A 23741-nucleotide genomic window follows, 5' to 3' on the forward strand; every position below is an offset into this window, starting at 1 on the left:
GGGAGCCTTGTCTCTCTTGGCCCCTGATGCACCCAGTGCTTGATCAGTATTTAACGTACTTGATAAGCACTTATGGACTCAATGGGCTAGCAGTGCTAAAACACTGCATAACCCTGCAGATTAAATGCTGTCTGGCTTCTTCTGCAGTAGTTGCATTTAAAGCAATAAAATAAAAATGCAAAGTAAGAGAATTTTAGTCGATAGCCTCTTTCATGTTTCTCTTAAGACTATTTCAAGACACTTGAATCAATGCTCTTGTGTTTTCCAGTGCAACAAAAGTATATTTGCAAACAATCCCAAATTATAGCAAAATGGACCCTCCTGCCCTTGAAACAAAAAATGAATGAGGAGAGATAACTGCTGTTTCATTTACTCCCAGTGCTCTAGTCACAGCCAGAGGAAAGTAGTGAACAATTGAAGGTGGTAACCACTTCATTAAATCATATACCAGTTTTACATGTGAGCCACCAGGCTATAAATCATGTAAGACAGAATGAGAGCTAATTAAAGGGTCAGCTGAGCACATAATTTTGAATTCCTTGGCACCCAAAAACTGAGATTGACAATAAATATGATAAAACCCAGAATCATTTGCTAACTAATAAAGCAAGGATTTTCAAGCAGCCAACATGCTAAGCCACATTTTCATATTTAAAAGATTCGATATTGAATGTAAGTCTTATATGGTAATGAACTTTTGGTCATTTATTCAGAATACTTCATTAAAATATACTTAGATTTTAATTTTTTGTAAGGATTACAAGGTCAAAAAAATACCAGTGGATTATGTTCTCATTTCAGATTGAAGTTCACTCTTGAGATAGGAAATATTATTGTTAATTGGTATTTACACAGCATCTTTCTTCTACAGTATATTCAGGCAAAGCAGGTTAGTAGAAAGAAATTCCATTCATCAAGAGGGAAAATGAAAATGGAGTTAGAACACGATGGCCAAGGTCACTAAACAAGTCAGTAACTGTTTTGAGAGCAGAAACTGAAGAGACAGCTGACTCACCATGGTTTTCCCTCCTCCAAATATACTGCTTCATCCAAAAGATTTTTTGAGGGTATTCAAGTTTATGCTTTTTATATTTGCATTCCTCACAACAAAGAGCTTTCACACTGGGAAAAAACTCACTATCTTACTTAGAAACTATAATAAATATCAATACTATTTTCCTACTTTTAAAAATCTTCATAGTTATAAAATAAAGCTTGAGATCTAACACAGTGAGACAACACAATCAGGTGTAAATACTAGGTTACAGTTTTTTTTTAAAAAGGTACTAACTTTCTATCATCAGTATAATTTAATTACCTAAAAAAAAAAAAAAAAAAAAAACAGGGTGAGTTTTCAGTTCTTGCATTATGATGAGGATTCTATCAGCTTTAAGTTTACTTCAGAATCACAACTAAAAGAAGACAGAATTTTAAATGTTAAAGATACAGTTTATTTATTAACACTTTAAAAATATAAATCTCCGAGTTCCTGTCGTGGCTCAGTGGTTAACAAATCCAACTAGGAACCATGAGGTTGCGGGTTCGATCCCTGGCCTTGCTCAGTGGGTTAAGGATCTGGCGTTGCTATGAGCTGTGGTGTAGGTATCAGATGTGGTTCGGATCTGGTGTTGCTGTAGCTCTGGCGTAGGCCAGTGGCTACAGCTCCAATTAGACCCCTAGCTTCTGGGAACCTCCATATGCCGTGGGTGAGGCCCTAGAAAAAAGACAAATATATATTTGTCTCCAATATTTCCTGTTCAAGCCCCAGGGTAGGAAAAAAAATGTTTCTCTCTGAGAATACAGAGGTGAACAAGGTGAGAATCAGTGAGTTACATAGCTCGAGGTTCCAAGGCTTTTTAAATTCTCTTTCCAAATAACATGATACACGGTTCTCTTCTTGATCAAGTATAAGAGGTGCAAAAAATATAAACAAAACCATAGCTTGGACAACATCTTCAAAAGATTTCTTGGATTGTTTCTAATCCTATGTCCCATCACGAACCACTGATTACAATAACACTGGTATTTCAGTATGTACAAAACAAGAAAGACTTCACAGCAAATCCTGCTAGTACAAGAGATGTGTTCTTTTTACTTCTGATACCAAAATCTTCATGCACATGGAGTAGCTCACCTTCGATCACATGGAAAGTGTGGTCATTATCCTTTGCTACACTTCACCCCAGCATCACTGTTATAATTCAGAGTTCCAGCCCTTCTGCAACTCCAAAGGAAGTGCTTATTGCATTGCCATTTCCAAAAGAAGATTCCTCAGGAAAGGGAAAGCACATGTTTCTATGGGATGTAAAGCTATATATAGACAGATGTATAAATATCTATATGGCTAGATCTAAAACCAAAAAACAGTGAACAAGAATACTGGTAGCTTCATAATATCTCTAGTCTGTCATATTTGGGCACTAGTCACTCTTCTCTAATAAAGATTCAGTAACTTGAATTTTTTTTCTTATGGCCGGAATCATGGAAGTTGAAATAAATTTATATTAACCTACTTTAATACACACACACACACACACACATGTATATATATGTTGTTGCTTAAAAGAAAAAGGATGTTAACCAATAATAAACAGACTAAGAGCTAAATATCAGTTATTACTGTAAACAGAAAAAAAAATGGCCTTTTGCTCTTCCTTGCAAAGTTGAAGTCCTTTTAGTTTCAGTGCTATATAGTCTGTCCTAATTCAAAGAACACAGGATATTATGAACCATCTGGAGGAGGAAAACCATCTAGGATTGGCATTTCTACCTGGATTCTTCACAGAGAATTCCTCTCTGAAGAAGACTCTCCCCTGACTCTAGAAAAGAACTGCTTAGCTGCGCTCACTTTACAGCCTCTTTTACTTGAAAATTCTTTGGAGGCTCATTCATTAAAGACCAGCTACAAAAGCTGTAGTCACTAAGCCAACTAATGATTCCTAGGTCTGTGTCTTCCATCATCCTTCCAACACACCTCACACTGTGGACCTTACCAGAGAGAACTGTGTGCAGATGGTGGCTTTCCCACCACCCAAACCAACTCAGAGCGCTAATCCGATAATTTTCATGGAAAATCATTAGTCAGTGAACTAGAAAACTTTCCAGACAATGGATTGCAAAATAAATGGCCTTTCTTAAACAGAAAATGAATACTATCCTTATTCAAAGTTACTTTTAAATTTAATGTGGTTTTATAATTTTATGGTACCATCTGAAATGATATGAGGTAAAACACAAATATGGACATTTTATGATGTGTCTCTGTTTATCATATAAATCCTTACCATTCGCAGACACTCAAAAACGTAAGTGTTTCAGAGGGCCAACTATATCAGTTAGAGTTCCAATGGGGGGAAAAAATGTAATGTTCAATTGGGAAAGAGATCTGAAGAGGGTTTATTTTTAAGGGACTATTTCCAAGCATATCTCACCGGCATGGAGAGGAACCACAAGGATATGTAGGAACCAGGAGTTAAAGCAGAACTGGTGTTACCCAGAGAGAAGGCAGTTACCCCAAAGTAGAGAGGAGGCAAGACAGTGGGGAAGGCCACCTTGAGAGAAGCGGAGCCCAGCACAAGACACGACCAGCCTGCAGTGCTGTTCCAGGGCGGGGCCAGGGAATACACACTCTGGTCTCACTCTCCTTCCTCTCCCCTATCTCCTGTGGGCATTTTTCATTAACCAAACTCAACTCTAAGATAGGAGCCAAGGGATTCTGCAAATACAGTCTACACAGGTCAGCCTCACAGAGCAGGGCACGAGGGGGGCAGGGGCTAGAGTGGATCTGGACAGACACACAGAGACCTCCACATAGACACAGACAGACACCCTCCCATTCTAAGATCAGATTAAATTACGATATATTTATAAAACATACAGAATCAAGGCATCCACAAGAACCAGGAGCAGATGCAAGGCCCTGAGCACAGCATGTCTTGTCCCTCAGAGTCCCTAAAAGGCACACAAGCACGTAAGTCCCTGGCAGTGCAAGGCAAGATCTGCTGAGTAAGAGCTGCTCACTTCTTGCCACACCGAGTTAAATCCATCTTCAGGAAGATTTTAGCAAGGACCTCTGAATGCGATGTAAAGGAGTTTGAACTGTGCAAAACTGAGTCACAGAAGTTCTCTGATCAGAGCAATGCCATGATTACATTTCTGTTTAGAAAGATTTCTTTGGTCAATGTGGTGTTGAGATTAGAAGCAGCAGTGAATGAAAGTGAGAAGACCATTTAGAAAGCAATTACAATCATCCAGGAAAGAGAGAAGTCCAAGACTGTCATTTTGTGTTTTGTACGCTTTAAAATCCCTGGTGCCTAATACTTTATGATATATAAGGAGTGATACAAAATTTGTTCCTGCAATTTTGAAGTTTCTATATTCTCTTATTGATTTTTCTTGCTTCCTTACCTCCCAGGACCAATCATTCATCAAGTACTATTGAGTCTAACTTTTAATATCTCTTGAATCTACCCTTTTATTTCTGCCAATGCTTTGGTAAAGGCCACGTTTATCACATAGATTAGCATTTCTCAAATTACATACAAACAGTTCTTGGGGACTCCATGAAAAAGAAAAGCTTTCTGTTCAAATACTTTATGGAAGTCCTGGGATAAACTAAATAGTTTGTTTATACAACTTGTGAATTCCTAGGGGGGACCACATGCATCAGTTCTGCCTTTTCATAAAAAAAAGTAGTGACATCTCCAGGGACAGTGGCATACCTCAGAATATAGACTGCAAAATGCTGACATGCACAAACTAAGGTTTTCCTTGCATTTCTCTAAAACTTCATTCAGTCTGCTGACTTTTCTGTATTTATTGCCCCCAGGACAGAGATTACGTAGCATAAAGCAGAGAAAAAGGTAATCAGCTCTTACAGTTTGTTGTTAGGGGAACTCATGGGCAAAAGAGTTAGAAGAATATGATGAGTAAGAGCAAAACACCTTACATTCAGACTGCATAAGAGGAAGGGAGAGCGAAATAGTCAAGGTAAGTGCAGAGAGTTTAGATTTCAGTGGGCATCTGAAAAGGGGGCCCAGGTCCCAGCCCACTTAACAGCTGATGGAGGAAAACGTAACAAAAAGGTTTGGTGGGGTGAAGAACCAAGGGCATCCATGCCATCCTTGGAATATGGAGCCCTAAGAATAAAGCAAGACTGTATAAATAAAATGGTTGAAATGTAATTTCCTGTCTATGCTGGAGTTTCTCAACCTTGGCACTATTAGCATTTGGGCCCCAATAATTCTTTGTTGTAGGGACTGTCCTGTGCATTGTAGGATGTTTATCAGCTTCTCTGGCGTCTATCCAGGGATGCTGGATAGACTCCAGCAATGTAATCCCCACCTTCAGTTGGGACAACCAAACATATTTCTAGTCACTGCCAAATGTCCCTGGGGGCAAAATCTCAGTTGAGAATCACTGTTCCTAGGTAGACAGAGCCCAAGGCAGCCTCAAAGAGTTTCTTATACGTATAGTATAGGATATGAGTAGCTGAATGAATCATTCCGAAGGATCCAGAATAACCTATATGGACGAAGCCCTAGAATCAGATGGGTTGAAGAAAAGCAAATGTAATGGCAATAGATGCCAGAGAGGACTGATCATCCCCAAGGACAAAATGGTACACTCCCCATGGATGCCTCCACAATGTAGCCGTATTGGTTAAGAACGAAGATACTGGCACATACTAAGAGGAGGCTATCTGGGTTCAAATCCTAGCTTTAATCGTTAAGAGCTCCTTGACTTTGTCAAATCACTCAGTTTTCTGGGCCTCAGTTTCTTTATCCATAAGATGGGGATAATAATAGTACATACTACATAGGGTTACTGTGGTAATTAAATGTGTTAAAATTTTTAAAGTTCTTGCTCTCTGTATAATTAAGTTTTGAATAAGCAGTGGATTTTACAATGTATATAAACACCCCCCTTGGAATTTGAGCTACTTCAGATAAGAAGAGTGACTATGAATTAAAACTAAATTTCCACCATCAAATCAAGTAAGCCTCACAATAAAAACTGAAATTCAGGAGTTCCCATCGTGGCACAATGGAAATGAATCCAACCAGGAACCATGAGGTTGCGGGTTTGATCCCTGGCCTCACTCAGTGGGTTAAGAATCCGGCGTTGCTGTGAGCTGTGGTGTAGGTCACAGACACGGCTCAGATCTGGCATTGCTGTGGCTCTGGCATAGGCCGGCAGCAACAGCTCCAATTAGACCTCTAGCCTGGGAACCTCCATATGCCACTGGTGCAGCTCTAAAAGGACAAAAGAAAAAAACAAAACAAAACTGAAATTCATAGAAAAATAAAGTTTTTTTTCCATTACCAATCTGTATTCACAAATTTCTCCCTACAATGATCTCTTAGTATCCAGTCTAACATGCTCCATCTCTACCTCTCAATGTATCTTCATACTACCACTGTAGTCATCATTTAAAATCCCAAATCTCATGAGATAATGGGTTCCCCATCATCCACAGTCATGGTTACAGAGACACCTCAACAGTCCAAGGGTAAGTGGGTGAGGGAGGGCATGGCATGAGCATCCATTGGGCCTCTGTGTAAGATTTCATTTTTTAAAATTATGTATGCTCCTATTAAAATATTTGAAAATCATTGGCCTACAGAGATTCCACCAGATGGCAGTCAAGACCACCCATGAACTGCCCTTACCCATCCCTCCAGCTGCTCATCAACAACCTTGGGATCCAGATGAAAAAAGTCACTGGGACAGAGTCCATGTGCCACCAACTTTATAGTCTTGTGCACACTGTTTCATCTGTTTGGGATACTTTTCTGTATCTCCTACAGTTAAGAAGTCACTGAAGGGATCTTTTGCTGGGAAACATGCTCAAATTTTCATTTTTAAGGCAAATCTCATGCTGGGGCACCTGCTTCATGTACTCTGGGATTCTTGCCCCCGGGACAGAAATTACATAGCACAGAGCAGAGAGAAAGGTAATCAATTCTTAGAGTTTGTTGTCAGAGGAACTCAAGGCTGGTAAGGAAAGTACACAGCTTCCCTATGACCTCATTCCCCCACAAAGTCCTAGGGTGCACCCAAAAAACAGAGCACTGGATTCACTAACCTTGGGAAATCAACTGCTCTTTTCTGGTTCTTACATATTTTCTGGCTTAGCCTTCCCAAAGATCCCTACTGCTCTTCCCTGATAGGATCTAGTCCCTTCAAAGATCCAGTCTCTCATGAGTACAGGCAACTTCTGCTTTCATCCCTACTATAGAGCTCTCCCCAGAGCCAAGGAGAGCACAGAGGCCTGGGAAAGAATAGGAAATGTACACGTAGAGTAAAACGCAACTGAATCACAGTGAGTCACTGTTCTACCTACATGTGCATCTCAGTGAATCATAACTTCTTTCTTCATCCTTTCCTTGAATAAGTTTAGATTAATTCTGTGGTCATAAAAATACACTATTTTTTTTAAATCCAACTGGGACACACATCTATGTTGAAGCACCCTTATACAAGTTAAGCCATGATACAGAAAGCAGTGCCTTCCCTGGTAGCTGCCTTCTCCCTTTTCCAAACCTTCCAGATGATTTGTTCAGTGAGGAAAACTACTGCTATTTCCTCAGGAGGGTCGCCATTCATTGCCTCCATTCGTGCATCGATGTTCGTACCCTTTCAGTTTAATGCCACAACCCATCAGATCATCTCCTCCTCTGTCCTATTTGGCAGCCCGTCTCAGGACTGCTGCTGGTTTTCCATCTGTCAAACTCTATCTTCAACACAGAGGCAGAGCCTGGAGAGTGGACTGAGCAAGGAACAATGAAGGCAGACTGGTTTTACCCTGGATGTGATCTACCTTGAAGGAACAAGGAGTCCTAATTACAGAGAAAATTCCCTAGCAGGGACTTGCTTCTTGGCTTTGAGAGAGTCTGGTTAGAAGTGGGCTTCCAGCCTAGAAGACAACAACCCCAAACAGTGAAGAGCTTACGCAGTATCCTTTCTCTTAATCCCTAGCAAGATGGGAGTGAGGGAGCAGCCGTTTTGAGTCATTCTGCACAGTGTGCTCATACTCCTTGTTACAGCAAATTGGTCCAGAAAGGATACCTGGTTGGAGAAGCCAATTAGACAGAATGAAATCTGCCTGCATAACTTCCTTGAACATGGACACCAATTGAAATTGCCTCTTCCATTTGCTAGTTGTGTGACCTAGGGTGAGGCACGTCACCTCTCTTGACCTACTTATTCATTTGAGAAAAGAGCAGCTTGAACTAGACGATGTTAAAATTCCCCTTCTGCTCTGGCATTACAGTTCTTATGATGAAGGTGGATTCTAGGCTCAGAGAGGCCTGCGTTCAAGATCATATTCTGTCAGTCACTTTTCTGATGACCTAGAAAAGTTCCTGGATGTCTTAAGTATGAGTTTCATCACCTGTAAAATAAGGACGATGATAGTGCCCATCTCTTTAAGTGACATAACACATGTAATGTGCTTAAACTCTACCACACAGAGTAAAACACCCTATGGCCTCTGGTTGCTACTATTATCGTTATTTATGCAGGAAACATAATGTGAATTTTTTTAAAGAACAGAAGAAAAGAAAGAAAAAAGGGAAGGAAACCATGATTCTTCTGTTTAATTAAGATCAAACCATCTAGGCAAAGAAGTGAGGGGAGAAAGGACAAAGAATCAATATGACTTTCCAGGTATATAAACAAGTACAGGATGTTTAACTGTACCTAAGGGGGGCGGGGGAGATAACACTACTTATCCCAGGCCCTATCACTCTCAGAACTTAAATAAAAATTTAGTGACAAAGAGGAGTTCCCCTTGTGGCGCAGTGGAAATGAATCTGACTAGGAACCATGAGGTCGAAGTTTCCATTCCTGGCCTCACTCAGCAGGTCAAGGATCCAGCGTTGCCATGAGCTGTGGTGTAGGTCGAAGACGCAGCTCCAATCTAGCATTGCTAAGGCCGTGGTGTAGGCTGACAGCTATAGCTCCAATTAGACCCCTAACCTGGGAACCTCCATATGCCATGGGTGTGGCCCTAAAAAGACCAAAAAAAAATTAATGACAAAGAGACCCCAAAAACAAATAGCATTGGTAAAATTATAACTCTCTAGTGAAGGACACAGGCTATAAACTATTTAACTTGAAAAACCACATTGAAGACTTATTTATTCCACTGTCTTTCTCTGTAACCTTGTTTGGTGACATGTACAATGTCCACATACCTGGGATATTCCCCCCTTCTTATGTCAAGGGCATAACACTTGCTACCCCAACACTACACGAGATTATCTCAGATCTAATTGATTACTTCAATCCAGAAACTACCCAATACCCCAAAAGGTAGCAATATTTTAAAATTCTCATAATAATAAACTAGGATGTCTATTATACATTATTCTTCTCTGTAGACGTGCTTTTCTCCAGCAGCAACTTAATGACATAGATTCACTTAAATATGCAGCTTTATCTTAGTTCATCTCTTTGGTGAGTCTCATGATTTGACTGGGTCCAATGCAATGAAATGAAGAAGGGCAAGAGAGAATATAAGACAGGTAGGAGAGAAAAAATAATACAGAAACTGGTGCTGCATGATATGGCATAATATAATACCAGCCTCAAGACACAGAAAATCTCAGCAGTAGATGGCTACAGTTAGTGAAGGCAGTTGAGCCAGGGTACTTCAGCCAAAACAAAAATGTCTTTCTATCTGTGAAGCTGAGAGCAAGCGCTACTAAAATGGATGGCGACAGGGATCAAAGATAAAGCCATCATACAAAAGTCATGTCACATCTGCCTCTTACATAAGAGAACTGTATAGATCACAGGCATCATATTTTTTACATCGTATTTTTAAAGATTTACAGCCTTTGTTCCATTTTCTGGGCTTGCATGTACAAAGCAACACATGCAAAAATGACCCTTTCAGATGGTCACACTAGGGAACTGGCAAGAGTTTCCCTATTTGGGGATCCTAGAGACCTCCTAAGGAATGCAAGAATGAAATCATCCACTCCTCCATGAACCCACACACAGGGTCTCAGCCTATGTCAGAAGCATGCAGTGCAGTCACACAACCTTTAAGTGGAGGAGGGAGGCTCCATTTCACTACTGTCCTTCTCAGACTTTAAAGTGCAAATGAAACACCTAGAGGTGGGTTTTGTTTGTTTGTTTGTTTGTTTGTTTTTGGGGGGGGGACTTTTGTCCTTTTAAGGCTACACCTGCGGCATACGGAGGTTCCTGGGTTAGGGGTCCCATCAGAGCTACAGTTGCTGGTTTACACCACAGCCACAGCAATGCAGGATCCGAACCGTGTCTGCAACCTACACCACAGCTCATGGCAATGCCGGATCCCCAACCCACTAAGCAAGGCCAGGGATCGAACCTGCAACCTCATGGTTCCTAGTCAGATTCATTTCCACTGTGCCACAACGGGAACTCTGAAACACCTAGAGGTTTAAAATGAAGGTTCGGATTCAGTAGGTCTGAGGTGGTGAGATTCTGCAGCTCTAACAAGCTTCCAGGTGATGCTGATGCTGCTGGTCCATGGGCTAACCTAGGTGCCCACTGTCCTTGGGGAGACCCAGGATAGACCGTGTCCTGCCCTGCCACACTGGACTGGGCCACTTTATACTTTTCTCAGGGCTTCAGTTTCCTCCTCTATAAAACTCGGCAAGAAATAGATAAGCAACCAAGATTACTGTATAATACAGGGAATGACATTCAATATCTTGTCATAACCTATAGTGAAAAAAAAAACTGAAAAAAAATGTGTATATAAGTGAAAAACAAAAGAAATAGAGGTTCTCAGGAAATTCGAGAGTTGAAGAGAAGCTGAAAGAATAAATTCAAGTGAAGGCACTCAAAAAAAGTTTAAGGAGCTCCTCAATTAACAGTCTTTAAAATCACTGAAAGACATAAAGATAAGTCTTCCTTCTGGAAACCAACATGCTGGATGCCACTGATTGTGTCAGTTTCCTGAGCATTCCCCTCCTACATTCTCCATCAGACTGCTGCTTGACGTGCCTGCCCTTTAACCGAGCTACAGCTGCGAACCCAGCCTTCTACACAGTTATTTCTGAGTAGCTGCTGGCCTACACCCTGCAGGGCGGAACAATCCTCTTGAAAACTCTTCCTCCAAAGTCCCAGGTTCCATTAACATAGTCTAATGACACTAAGTTATTAAATTACAGGGCAAACAAGAAGATTATTTTTCCATGTCTGTGTAATTCCTAATTTATAGAATTTTCCTTCCTAAAAGGTACCTATTGCTACCTGCTTGTTTCACACTTGACAAAAGTGAGGACTGGTAAAAATAATCTCCTTGCCCAGTATCATAAAAAATAATGAAGGGTGAAAACAGGACTGGAAATGATGTATTTAATTCCCAGTTCAGTATGACTGCCTCTACTCCACCTTGGATGAAATTTTCCTATACTCTTGTTTTTCCTCAAACTTCTTAAAAGTCGTCTATGGCTACTCTTGGTTCTGTGGCAGCAGATGGTGGTGGTGCCACTAGACTAATGCAACATCGAACCAGAGGAAAGAGAGAAATGCCACGGAAGCAATGGAGAGGCATTCCTTGCAGATGAAGAGGAAGGGACTAGAATAAGGAAACTTGTGACTTTAGTAGCTCATCCCCTCTCCTCTGTCCCTTCAGAGGAGAATCAGGAAAGATTAACTGAAATAGTCACTGGGCCAACAGGCATCCTCTAGAGACGCTGTTATCTATTTTACCCCATCTGTTTTAAGGCACACTGCAACAAATAGGCCACCCTATAGCCAGAGTAACTGCCTGCCATGTGATTAGGAACATCTTAGATCCAGGGTCCATGATGGCACACAGCTCTTACAAAGAAGCCTGTAAGTGGCTCAGCATGCCGAGAGGTGCGATCTGGACCAAGGAGGAGGCACTGCACTTGAGAGGAGTCAGCCTGGATGCAGACTGATTAGCCGTGAAAAAGTGGCCATGGGTACCACACAAAGAATGAATTATGGAGCTGTGTGGAGAGAAATGGGCTCAGGGCAGATTTATTATGCTCCATTTCCACTCTGCTAGCAGGCTGCGCAGAGTCTCTGAGGTCCAGATTTACTCAGAATTGAAATTTTACATCCAGGGACGCTATCTCAAATAATCTAATTTGGTGAGATGAGAAAATCATCTCTCGTAAAACTATCATCCCCTTTCAAAAGCCCATATAAAAGTTTACAGGCTGTTGTATCTAGCTATAGTACGGGCTTCTATTACGGGTGACATGGAGACAATGAATTTAAAGATAAAATTATTTTAATAAGAAATGCTACTACTCAGTATGTGCAGTTTGTTCTTTACAACCCGAACTTCATAAATTTTTATACGATGTCTTTATTGTCAGACTCAGGAGCTGCTGTGTCACTGTTGCTCAGTCACAGCTTTTTCAAATCAAAGAATCTTGATTCAGGCATGATATTATATATGACATTAGGATAGGTGACCCCACACCCACTTCAGTGTCTCCTCAGCAACATTCACATCTTCCATGCAAATGCTAAAATAAAAATATTCTCAATCATTGTGAAATGGGTTCTTCTTTTGGCCATTTTACATATGGGAGCAGGTTGCCTCAGCAGGAAGGGATCTTGACCATTCTCTACTAATGCCAGATAGAAGAGAAATGGTGCTGAAGGGCATACACACACACACACACACACACACACACACAAACCATGCCAAGGCAACCTCTTCCAGACTTGTACAGGGGTATCTTTCAGGGGCTAGAGAAAAGGGGAGGAAAGAAAGAGAAAGAACTATTTCCAAATAAGAGCACCTATCATCTTCTGAGTGCTCATTCTGCTTCTGGTACAGGACAAGCACTGTTCCATTATCTCACTGAATCCTTGCAATCCTATGAGATACAGAAGAGCATGCCCATTTTACAGGGGATGAATCTTCAGCTTGGAGATATTTATGATTTTCCCAAGGCCATAGGGCAGGAACTCACTCCAGATGTGTCTGGTCACAAACACAGTTTTATCCTAATGTCACTTCCCAACATTGTTTTTCATTCGCCTCTTCCTGGATTCTTGGTGATCCAGAAGAATACTACATAGAGGAAAATAACTCCAGGAAATCTTGGAAGGGAAAAGAGACTACGAGTTACAGTATATCAGACCTGAATGAGCCCACAAAAATTGTCTGGACGAACTTTTCATTTCACTGAGAAGAAACAGTGAGGTGGTCACAGGACCAGTTCTGGGTCACACAACAAGTTAACAACAGGAGCAGGATTTTCTCCTCATCCTACTAGTGCTGCTGAAGGCCATAAATCTTGTGTTACTCCTTCGTGGGAGTAACACAAGAGGTGATTTTTCCCTTCTCTAATTTTGGGGATTTTTTTTCTGCCTCATTCTCCTTAGTACCTTCCACCCTTCCCCTGAAATAGACTGAATGGGATGGGTAATTAGGATGTGATTAGGATTGGAAAGGCAGGGTCAGGAGAAGAAAGAATATTCTTGTATTTTTTCTTTCAGCTCTTTAACTTGAGGTTAAAAGTCATCCTAAGTATTTCTTTTAGGAAAGGGGTGTAAGAAGAGGAGTAATCAAATGCTCAGTTCAACAAGTGTTAGAATTTGCTATTTTCAGATGCTCTGATAGTCATTAACTACTAGATGAATAAGTCAAGGGGTCAGTTCTCAAAGAGCTTACAGTCTAGTGAGGAAAAAAAATCAATACAATCAATACGCACTGATCGTGATGACCTAATATTGCAAGCAACATGAGAGAAACACAGAAAAAGCAATACAGGAACATAAAAAGATTGCCAAGGAGTTTAGCTCAGGTATGATGGGTACACAGGCAGCCTGTGGGAAGTCACTGAAGATGACCGTACAGCTTGACCCTGGGTGAGGGACAGGAAAACAACTGCAGAATTCTGGCTAGGAGGGGACACAATGGGATTTGTGCATTTTGGCTCTTAAATGAAGTAATGTTCTGGCACATAGTAGATGCTCCATAAGTGTAAAGTGCATAAAAGCTGGAAAGATACTAAAAATCTGAAGCAATTATTCTTTCTCCTTTTAAGAAGTCTAGAAACATCTCATCTACTTTTTTTCCTATAAGGCCCCCTCCCCTGCCTACAGTCAAATTATTTTATCCGTAGTATCAAGAAGGGCCCCAATTATAATGATCAACCTCTTCGGGTGTCCACTCAGTGCCAGAATTCCTTCTATGTTGTTTTTGGTGGCTGATCCTTTCATCTATGGCATACTGTCACCTGGAGCAAGCATGAAACTTCAAGGCCATTACTGGACAGTTTGAATCATTAGAAAGTTCTTTCCCATACTGAGTTGAAATCTGCCTCCCTACAATCCCACCCACTGAATCTGGCTGTACCTGCTGGAACTTCTGAAAAATCAATCTACTCTGTACACATGCCATACCTTCTAGCGTTTGCAGGCAGCTGCCATGTCTGCTCAAAGTCATCTAATCTGGGACCAGCCGCTACGGCACATCCTGCTGCTCAAGGAGGTTAAGAAACAGCAGCCATGGGGCTGCAGTGACACACAGGGATTCTGCTTTGTGTCTTTCTTCATTCTGGGCTACATAGAGTGCTTCAACCAATGCTGAAATCATGCTCCTCGTATCACAGTAAGGCTTGAAAGAAATAAAGAAGTGGGCTAGTCTGAGAGACCGTTGCAGTGGTACCACCTTCCCAACTAGGCATATGCCCAAGAGACTTAAAAACCAATTCCATGGAGGGCCTCTCAAACAGCCACCCTTATTAGCCCAATGGAACAGTTCAGATGTTGCCTTTTAATTTTTTTTTCCTGATGTTAGAAAACAAACTTGTATGGGTCCGACCAGTAACACCTCTTGAGAAAATCCATAAGGTCTGACACTGCTATCTCCCATATGCATCATTCCCTCTCACATCTAATTTGATTGGTGATATAACTTTCCAGGTAGGTATACTTTTTGCCCATCACCCACCTTCACCAACCCTCATTCCCTTCGGTTACCGGTAAGCCTTCTTTAATGTCAAAAAAAGAAGTTGACATCTAGGAGGGCTGAGACAGGCTGAACAGCAGGGTGCCATCATAACATGATCGTAGAATGAGGACTTTTCATAGATAACAAAGGGTTATTTAACAAGACAGAACACTATCACTGACTTTTAAAACAATCAGTGATAGAGTTGTTTATATTATACCTAATCCTTTTCGATGTCACTTTTTTTCATTATTTTATAGCAACACTAAAACATTCCATAATTTGCATTTTTAAATGGGTCTCTTGAAGTACATACCTTGAGACTTAGAATTATTACCCATGCACAGTAAATAACTTTTCTTGCTATAATCCTTGATCATTCAAAAACATGTTTTCAAGAAATCAAATATATCTAAAGACAAGGTTGCCTTTTCCCCAGGCCAGCCACGAGTAGGTTATACTGTTCCTTTTCCAATGCAATATAGGAGTAAAGACAACAGATCTGAGAACCTGTGAACTTCTTGACAAATTTAAACCTTGCTTATGTAAACCACACACACAGGGAAGCAAGGAAGATTTCAAGGATGTGAAAGGGCTTACAAGGGTGCCTCTGCCAGGGCAGCAGCAGTGAACAGGCGCCATCACATCTGCACACTTGGCATCGTTATCTGGGCCTCTACTTGGCAGCTGCGGAAAAGGGAAGACACGAAGAGACCAGAGAGAAAGGAGCCTGTGTTTCCCACCAGAAAACCACAAGGACAGGAGAAATGCTGATCCCAGGAGGCAGAGAAGGGAGAAGCCAGGAGATGTGGGAGAGCAGAGACACTGCTGACATTCAGTCATCACGGTGGTCTCTGTACCAGCCATCCTGTTCCTACAGGCGAGGTGGTTACCACAATCATGGGGCTTGTCTGAAGCTCCAGAGAGCATGGCCTAGAAAACTCCATCAAGGCATGATTACCATCTGGGGAACTGGGGGGAGAATTCTGGCTCAAAGACCTACCGCCTACCACTTCCTTTTCAACTCTATAGTGTTAGGTTTGGACCCTAGCATCTGAATATTACAAGTGAGCTCAGAGGGATACCGAGGCAGGAGGCCAGGGGTCCACACTGCCATGGGGAATCATGATGGATGAAAACGTGTGGGTAGGGGCCAGTGGGTAGTCAATGAGAGAACACAGCCTGGTTCTCTAGCATTCACACAGGACAGACTCCATGTGGATGACTCAGAGCCGCTAAGGAAGGAGGGTCCTGGAGTTAAGGCAGTATAGAGGGACAGAGCTACCCACATGTCCCTGGACCTGACCAAGAACCTCAATGTCTCTGATGTGCATTCCGCATTGAAAGGAGTGCTACTCTAGAGAACTAGTCCTAATTTCCACGTGTGGTATGTGAATCAACTGGGATTCTTATGAAATATTTAGATTCCTGGATCCTACCTCAAACCTACTGAGTCAGAAACTTCAAGGATGAATTCCAGGAATATGCATTTTTTGCAAGCTCTCCAAAGATTCTTTCACGTGATAAATTCCAAGAATCACTGTACTAGAGAGGTTTTAGGACCAGCCTGGTGGCCTAGGACACAAAGAGAAGGCTACACAAAAGAGGAACAAAACTAGATTTTACCTAACACACTGAGTCCTGACACTTTTATGACTATGGAAGTGAGACTAACCTTTGAGAACCTCTTGCTGTATAGCACTGGGAACTATATCTAGTCACTTATGATGGAGGATGATGGAAGATAAAGTGAGAAAAAGAATGTATTTATGTATGTGTGACTGGGTCACTTTGCTGCACAGTGGAAAATTGACAGAACACTATAAACCGGCTATAAGGAAAAAATAAAAATCATTAAAAAAAAAAAACCTTGAGAACCATACATGTAGTAATTAGGTATATACAGATTTAAACTCTTTGGTAATCCTGTATACAGTTCATCAATTATGTCTTTTCCTTGATAAGTATTTTGTTGTCTAAATTCATGAAGTTCCCTTGTGGCTCAGCAGGTTAAGGATCCAGTGTTGTCACTGCTGTGGCATGAGCTTGATCCCTGCCTGACCCAGGAACTTCCTCATGCCCTGAGAGAGGAAAAAAAAAAAAAAAATCCTACTAGAAAATCCAGTTACGGTGTAAAAATAAATGCCTGCAAACCCAAGAGGATCCAGGTGACTATTCAACTACAACTCAGGTGCCTGAGAAGAGACTGTCCTTGAATGAGTCTGCCCTGGTTACACAGACCCTGGTTACATAAGCTGGCTCCCCTACCTGGACGGCTCTCTGAGTTGGGTCACTGCCAAACATGCCAGGTTTACACATGCATACCAAGTTCACAAAGCACTTCAAGGAGAAGCTGCATTTTAAGCCACTTGGTCTTTCCAAACCAGGCTATGTATTTTGTTATTAAAAACTTGCCTGCACAACATGCGGTTACAGATTTTCAAGAGTTCTTAAGAGTGTTTACAATCCCGTCTCTGTTCTCCCTTCCATTTCATTGTTCTCCTAAAGTCAACAAGGAAAGGTAGACAAGAAAACAAAGATATAGAATTTAAAAATACAAAGATTCAAAAAGTAGGCTCAAAAATCAGAGTTGTAAAAGCTCTCATGGCAAAGGAATCAGTGTATTTATGAGGTATTTGATACTAGTTATTAACCTGTCTAATGTATATAATGGCTACCTTTATGAGTACTGTAGGACTTCAGGCAGTTCTGTAGCCAAGGACTTTGCTAAGCATGTTATGTGCATTATCTTATTTTACCTGACAACAACCCCATTAAAATTTCTCTTATTGTCTCTTATACTTGAGACACCAAGGCACAGAAAGGTTAATTAACTTGATCAAAGTCACACAGCTAATGAGTGGAGGAGCTGGAATTTGCATCTATAAAGTTTGACCTCAGAGCCTGAACTCAACCGTTAGGCTCTATTACTTCCCACCTTTCGTAGTGCAGCACACACAGGAAATGAGATGCATTTAATTATTAGTCTCTCCAGATATTATTTCAGACATGTACAATGACCAACTGATTAAAGTAAAAATACTTCATATATATTAAATCAAAATACCTGTGCTTATATACAGGGATATTGACTTGTATACAAACAATAGCATTGTATGCTTTGTATTCTTATTTTCAACATCATAATTTTCATAACATATAAGGTAATAAATACCTCTCCCTAAGTCTGTGAGGGAAAGATTTCCCACCTCTAAAGTACCAAATCAAAGGACATCATAGAGTCCACTCAATTTTTATACTAAGTTTAAAATTCTGGTGTTAATATCCGCAGAAATTTTCTACCCTTGTTTGCAATGTTTAACTTTGCTCGTCTCAAATATTAAATATCCTAGATTCTATAGGTCTCACTTTTATAATTTATCAAAGAGGATATTGCATAGAAATCCCTTTTAACCTTAAATGACACAGTGATTTTCTCTGACTGAATAGTAGCCATTTCCATATTCCTTACTAATATTTCACAGAAATAGCAATCTAATAAGCCTGAGATGAAGCAGAATCTGAACTCTGATTTGCAAACAATATAAGCTGACCAAGAGTCCAGGCTTGTAGACTCTAAATACCAATACCATGTGTAATAGTCTAACCATCAGACCAATCACTTTAACTAAGACACATCAAAAATCACAGCTCTCTGTAGAATTTTACACAACCTTAACATGAGTATATTAAAGCAAAGATTTAAAAGAATTAGCTATTTGTCTCTCACAATGGGCCTTAGTGTATAGCTCAAAAGTTAGTTTTAAAATGTCATAGTTTCTTCTTAATCATGTTATTTTATCTTTATTACTATTATTATTATTATTTTCATAGTTATTTCCCCAATACAATTTTTTTTCTACTGTACAGCATAGAGACCCAGTTACACATACATGTACACATTCTTTTTTAGCACATTATCATGCTCCATCATAGTTCCCAGGGCTACACAGCAGGATTTCATTGCTAATCCATTGCAAAGGCAATAGTTTGCATCTATTAACCCAAGCTCCCCAACCACCCCACTCCCTCCCCCTCCCCCTCCCCCTTGGCAACCACAAGTCTATTCTCCAAGTCAATGGTTTTCTTTTCTGTGGAAAGCTTCATTTGTGCCTTATATTAAATTCCAGATATAAGTGATACCATATGGTATTTGTCTTTGTCTTTCTGACTTAATTCACCCAGGATGAGTCTCTAGTTTCATCCATGTTGCTGCAAATGGCATTAGTTCATTCTTTTTTATGGCTGAGTAGTATTCCATTGTGTATATATACCACGTCTTTCTTAATCCACTCATCTGTTAATGGACATTTGGGTTGTTTCCATGTCTTGGCTCTTGTGAATAGAGCTGCAATGAACATGCAGGTGCATGTGTCTTTTTTAAGGAAAGTTGTGTGTGGATATATGCCCAAGAGTGGGATTGCTGGGTCATGTGGTAGTTCTATGTATAGTTTTCTAAGATAACTCCATACTGTTCTCCATAGTTGTTGTGCCAGCTTACATTCCCACCAACAGTGCAGAAGGATTCCCTTTTCTCCACACCCCCTCCAGCATTTGTTATTTGTGGACTTATTAATGATGGCCATTCTGACTGGTGTGAAGTGGTATCTCATTGCAGGGAGCCAAGAAGATACAAGGAGCTGAGCAAGGGAGCTTGCCTGAACAGTACAATTTCGAGGGCTAGCTCCTGATCAAGTCCTGTCTGAATAGTGCAATTCCGAGGGCAGATTCCTGAACAAGGAAATGCCTGCCTATATGGCGCAATTCCAAGGACAGGCCCTAGAGACAATAAGGCTCACCTGCTGCCCTAACAACAACAAAACGAAGAGGCTGCTTAGCAGCTCAAGAATGGAAACTTTTTCTTGGATAATTCAGTCTCTCCTGTTATTTGTTTTTTATTTTATTTTCCTGTATTGATTTGTGACTCAGTAAATTGAAGTAATAATGAAACAATAAGAGTTTCACCCTGGTAGAATTCCCCCCATTCAAATCTAATTTAGTTAAAGTAAGAAATTATATTCATTAGTTTGTTATAAGTAACAATAGGTCCTCAAGGTAGGTATTTTGGAGTACACAATAGATTGAAAATAGATATGCATTATTCATGTTAAAAAACATAATAATTATAAATCTTGTTTTTAATTTCCTGGGAAGCTTTTAAGTTTTAATAAATTGGTTGATTTAGAAATAAAAAATAATTTCTTATTCTGTCCCCTTGCTATAATACTTTGAAGTTTTTACCCTAGGTCTTAATCTAAAAATGAACTTTGTTAATGTCAGATTCTTATGTCTGTGACCTTCTGGCTGTTAATGATTAACTTAACATAATAATAGGTAGTAACCACAAGATGCTTTGTACCAAAACTTCTTATTTTTATATGTTTTTTCCACATGATGTTCTGTACCCATTATAGTTTTGCATGATGTATTGTATCTGTTGGTTTTAATTAAAATCCTTAGAACACAATGTATATCTACTGTACCATGTAATCTAAAAGTTTAACCTTTAAAAATATGATCTAAGCACTGTGATTTAAGTTACAATTAAGCTATCTATATAAACTGCTACCTACGTTAATAAAATTCAAGCAGTCCAGTGCCCTGAAAGAAGGGACAAAGAGGCTGTCTCCATGTGCATTCGCCAACACCGTCCATCCCCACAGGAACACCCTGGCTGCTGGAGCTGGACTCCGGCATCTCATGATAGTATTGCTTTGCATTTCTCTAATAATCAGGGATGTTGAGCATGTTTTCATGTGTTTGCTGGCCATCTGTACATCTTCCTTGGAAAAATGTCTATTCAGGTCTTTTGCGCATTTTTCAAGTGGGTGGTTGGCTTTTTTGCTGTTGAGTTGTATAAGTTGCTTGTATATTTTAGAGATTAAGCCCTTTTCAGTTGCATCATTTGAAACTATTTTCTGCCATTCTGTAAGTTGTCTTTTTGTTTTCTTTTTGGTTTCCTTTGCTGTGCAAAAGCCTGTCAGTTTGATTAGGTCCCATGGGTTTATTTTTGCTCTTATTTCTGCTGCTTTGGGAGACTGACCTGAGAAAATATTCATGATGTTGATGTCAGAGAGTGTTTTGCCTATGTTTTCTTCTAGGATTTTGATGGTGTCTTGTCTTATATTTAAGTCGTTAAGCCATTTTGAGTTTATTTTTGTGCATGATGTGAGGGTGTGTTCTAGTTTTATTGATTTGCATTCAGCTGTCCAGGTTTCCCAGCAATACTTGCTGAAAAGACTGTCTTTTTCCCATTTTATGCTCTTGTCTCCTTCGTCAAAGTTAATCATGTTATTTTAAAACGTACAGGAACAAAATGGAAAGTGAAGATTTGATTGAAAATACTTCCTGATCAAAAAGCAAATAATGCAGAAATAAAACATTTTATTCCAAGAGGAAAAGATGACAAGTTGTACCCATCTGCAGCTCTTTCAAATGCAAAGTCCATCAGCATAACAACCCCTGATATTCATGATAGGTCCTTACCAGGCCCACTGGACCTGAACACACCTTTTATTTACTCTGTTTGATTTGCTGATAGCATAACAGCATAATGGCTACTCCAGAATCTCAGCCAAAAAGAGAAGAAAAAGTTGACTAGCTTTAGCCTGCATTGGACAAGATCTCTCTGTGTGCTTTTTTTATTTTTAAATTTCATTTCCCATTATAAACTCGGCAATGTAAACGCTTAGCACATTCATATTTATTTCCAAAATAAAATGCTCTCTCAGACCCATGAATTTAAATGCTTTCTATTTGTTGATGATAGAACTGTCTTATTAAAGAGCTAAGTCATTTTTCATGAAGTAGGTATGAAAGCCTGGTCATCTTTTTGTATCACTTTATCTGTATTTTAATTCATCCCTGCTATTTATAAGATCAAAGAGTTGATGTGGCACCAAATGGATCAAAAATAAAAGGGTGATTGGTTTTTATTAATAAATATTCCTTCTGTATTTTTTCACTGACTTCCGAAAACTATGCTCATAAATTTCCTTTCAAAGTGATTACACTATGTGGAATATCTTGAAGCTGAATGGGGGTGAGGAGTGTTAACTGCCAAGGCAAGAGGACTCTTTAGTGATTCAGGGGAGATAAAATGTAATAGAATAATCATCATGATAAATGACCACAATACACACATTGCTGCATCTCTGCCTCTCACGTATTCTTCACAACAACCAAGTCAACCCTCTTCACAGACACGGAAATCAAGGCCTTAAGAACTTAGGTTGCATCCCCAAGCTCTCAGAGCTGATGAGTAGCAAAGCCCCTGTTTGATTCAGCACAATGCTATGTTCTTAGCAGAACCTCCCACTGCCTTCACAGACCAGATCCTGCAGTTCTCCATCCAGGCTGCAGAATGGAATCACTTGGTGAGATTTTTTTTAAAAAAACACTGATAAATTAAATCATTCCCTTGAGAGGGGCCAAGATTGCCACTGTATCTTTCAAAGACTCATGACATGATTTTAGTTTGAATCCAGGGTTGAAAACAACTGGATTAGCGGATGCCAAGGAGTAGCTGTTTTCTTAAGAAAGAGGGTCTTTCTCTGAGTAGCAAGAGAACAACACAATTTCACATTGTATATGTGGGACAGAAACACTAGATGTGTGCACACACCAACACCAGCATCACCAGAGTATCCTTGTTTCCTCCCCCAACCTGCTCCTCTGGCACAGGTGACATCCGGTGCTAAAGCAGACTCAAGAAGCTGTGACCCACACTCTCCATACACAAGTGAGGAGTCCATAAAAGAAACAGCTTTGTCCAAACCTCGGATGAATAGTGAAGACAGAAGGAGAGCTGGTCTCTAGCACCCTGTTTCAGTGCACCTTTCACAGAAAAAATTTGGAAGCAGAAGAAAAACAGTTGGGGTGGGGAGTCAGCCAAGGTCTCCAAGAGAATTGTGAGAACTGGAGAGAGCAAAGGACAGAAAAAAAAAAAAAAATCCTAGTAGAGAGGGAGAACCACTACTATCTGAAAATAATGGGGAAATGAGAAGAAAGAGAATGAAGCAAAAGAAAAAAAAGAAAAGAAAATAGGGAGAACCAGCCATTGTAATACTTTATCAACAAAATAAGGGAAAAATGCAAGGGAATAATGGCACCTTCCATTCAGCTTTGGGAAGCATGATGAAGCCTAACGTACTTTCAAAATAAAGTAATATTGAAGCAAACACTGACTACAGGAAAACCACCTGACAAAGAGGCAGCAGCTGCCAGAAATTCTCAGACCTGGCAAGTATCGCCTACTATCTTGCTACTCAAAATGTGGTTCCAGGATCAACTCTTTCAGTATCACCTGGAAACCTGTTAGAAATGCAGTCTCTTGGGCCCCTTGCCAAATCTGCTGAATCAGAATCTACATTTTAATTAGATCCCCTCCTGGGAGTTCCTGCCATAGCTCAGCAGAAACTAATCTGACTAGCATCCATGAGGATGCAGGTTCAATCCCTGGCCTCGCTTAATGGGTTAAGGATCCGTCATTGCCCATGAGCTGTGGTGTAGGTCACAGACGCAGCTCGGATCCTGTGTTGCTGTGGCTGTGGTTTAGGCCAGAGGCTATACCTCTCATTTGCCCCCTGGACTGGGAACCTCCATATGCCCCTGGAGCAGCCATAAAAAGACAAAAAAATTAATTAATTAGATCCCCTCCTGATTTAGACGCATATTCAAGTTTGCCAAGCACTGGCTCTACTATAAGAACCAAATCAAGGGGTTAAAAAACAAACAACTATTATAGGCAGAAGGTAGGACTAAAGAACTAGGTAGATTTCAATCTAATTAAATTATT

The 23741-nt window shown here is 40.3% G+C and overlaps 1 protein-coding gene across 1 annotated transcript in view; it reads left to right on the forward strand.

The window, feature by feature from the left end:
• Positions 1-23741, forward strand: part of LOC146396021 (uncharacterized) — a 29763-nt gene that overhangs the window by 469 nt on the left and 5553 nt on the right. The window contains exons 2-3 of the mRNA XM_084999107.1: positions 14917-14975; positions 15562-15849. Of these exons, the coding sequence (XP_084855233.1) occupies positions 14917-14975; positions 15562-15849 (347 nt within the window). The remainder of the gene's footprint in view (positions 1-14916; positions 14976-15561; positions 15850-23741) is intronic.

Source organism: Sus scrofa, chromosome 15 (genome assembly GCF_054392235.1).
Source record: "Sus scrofa isolate SSC_HxYL_T2T_F1_AM1 chromosome 15, Sscrofa_HxYL_maternal_Yorkshire_Landrace_v2.0, whole genome shotgun sequence".
NCBI lineage: Eukaryota > Metazoa > Chordata > Mammalia > Artiodactyla > Suidae > Sus > Sus scrofa.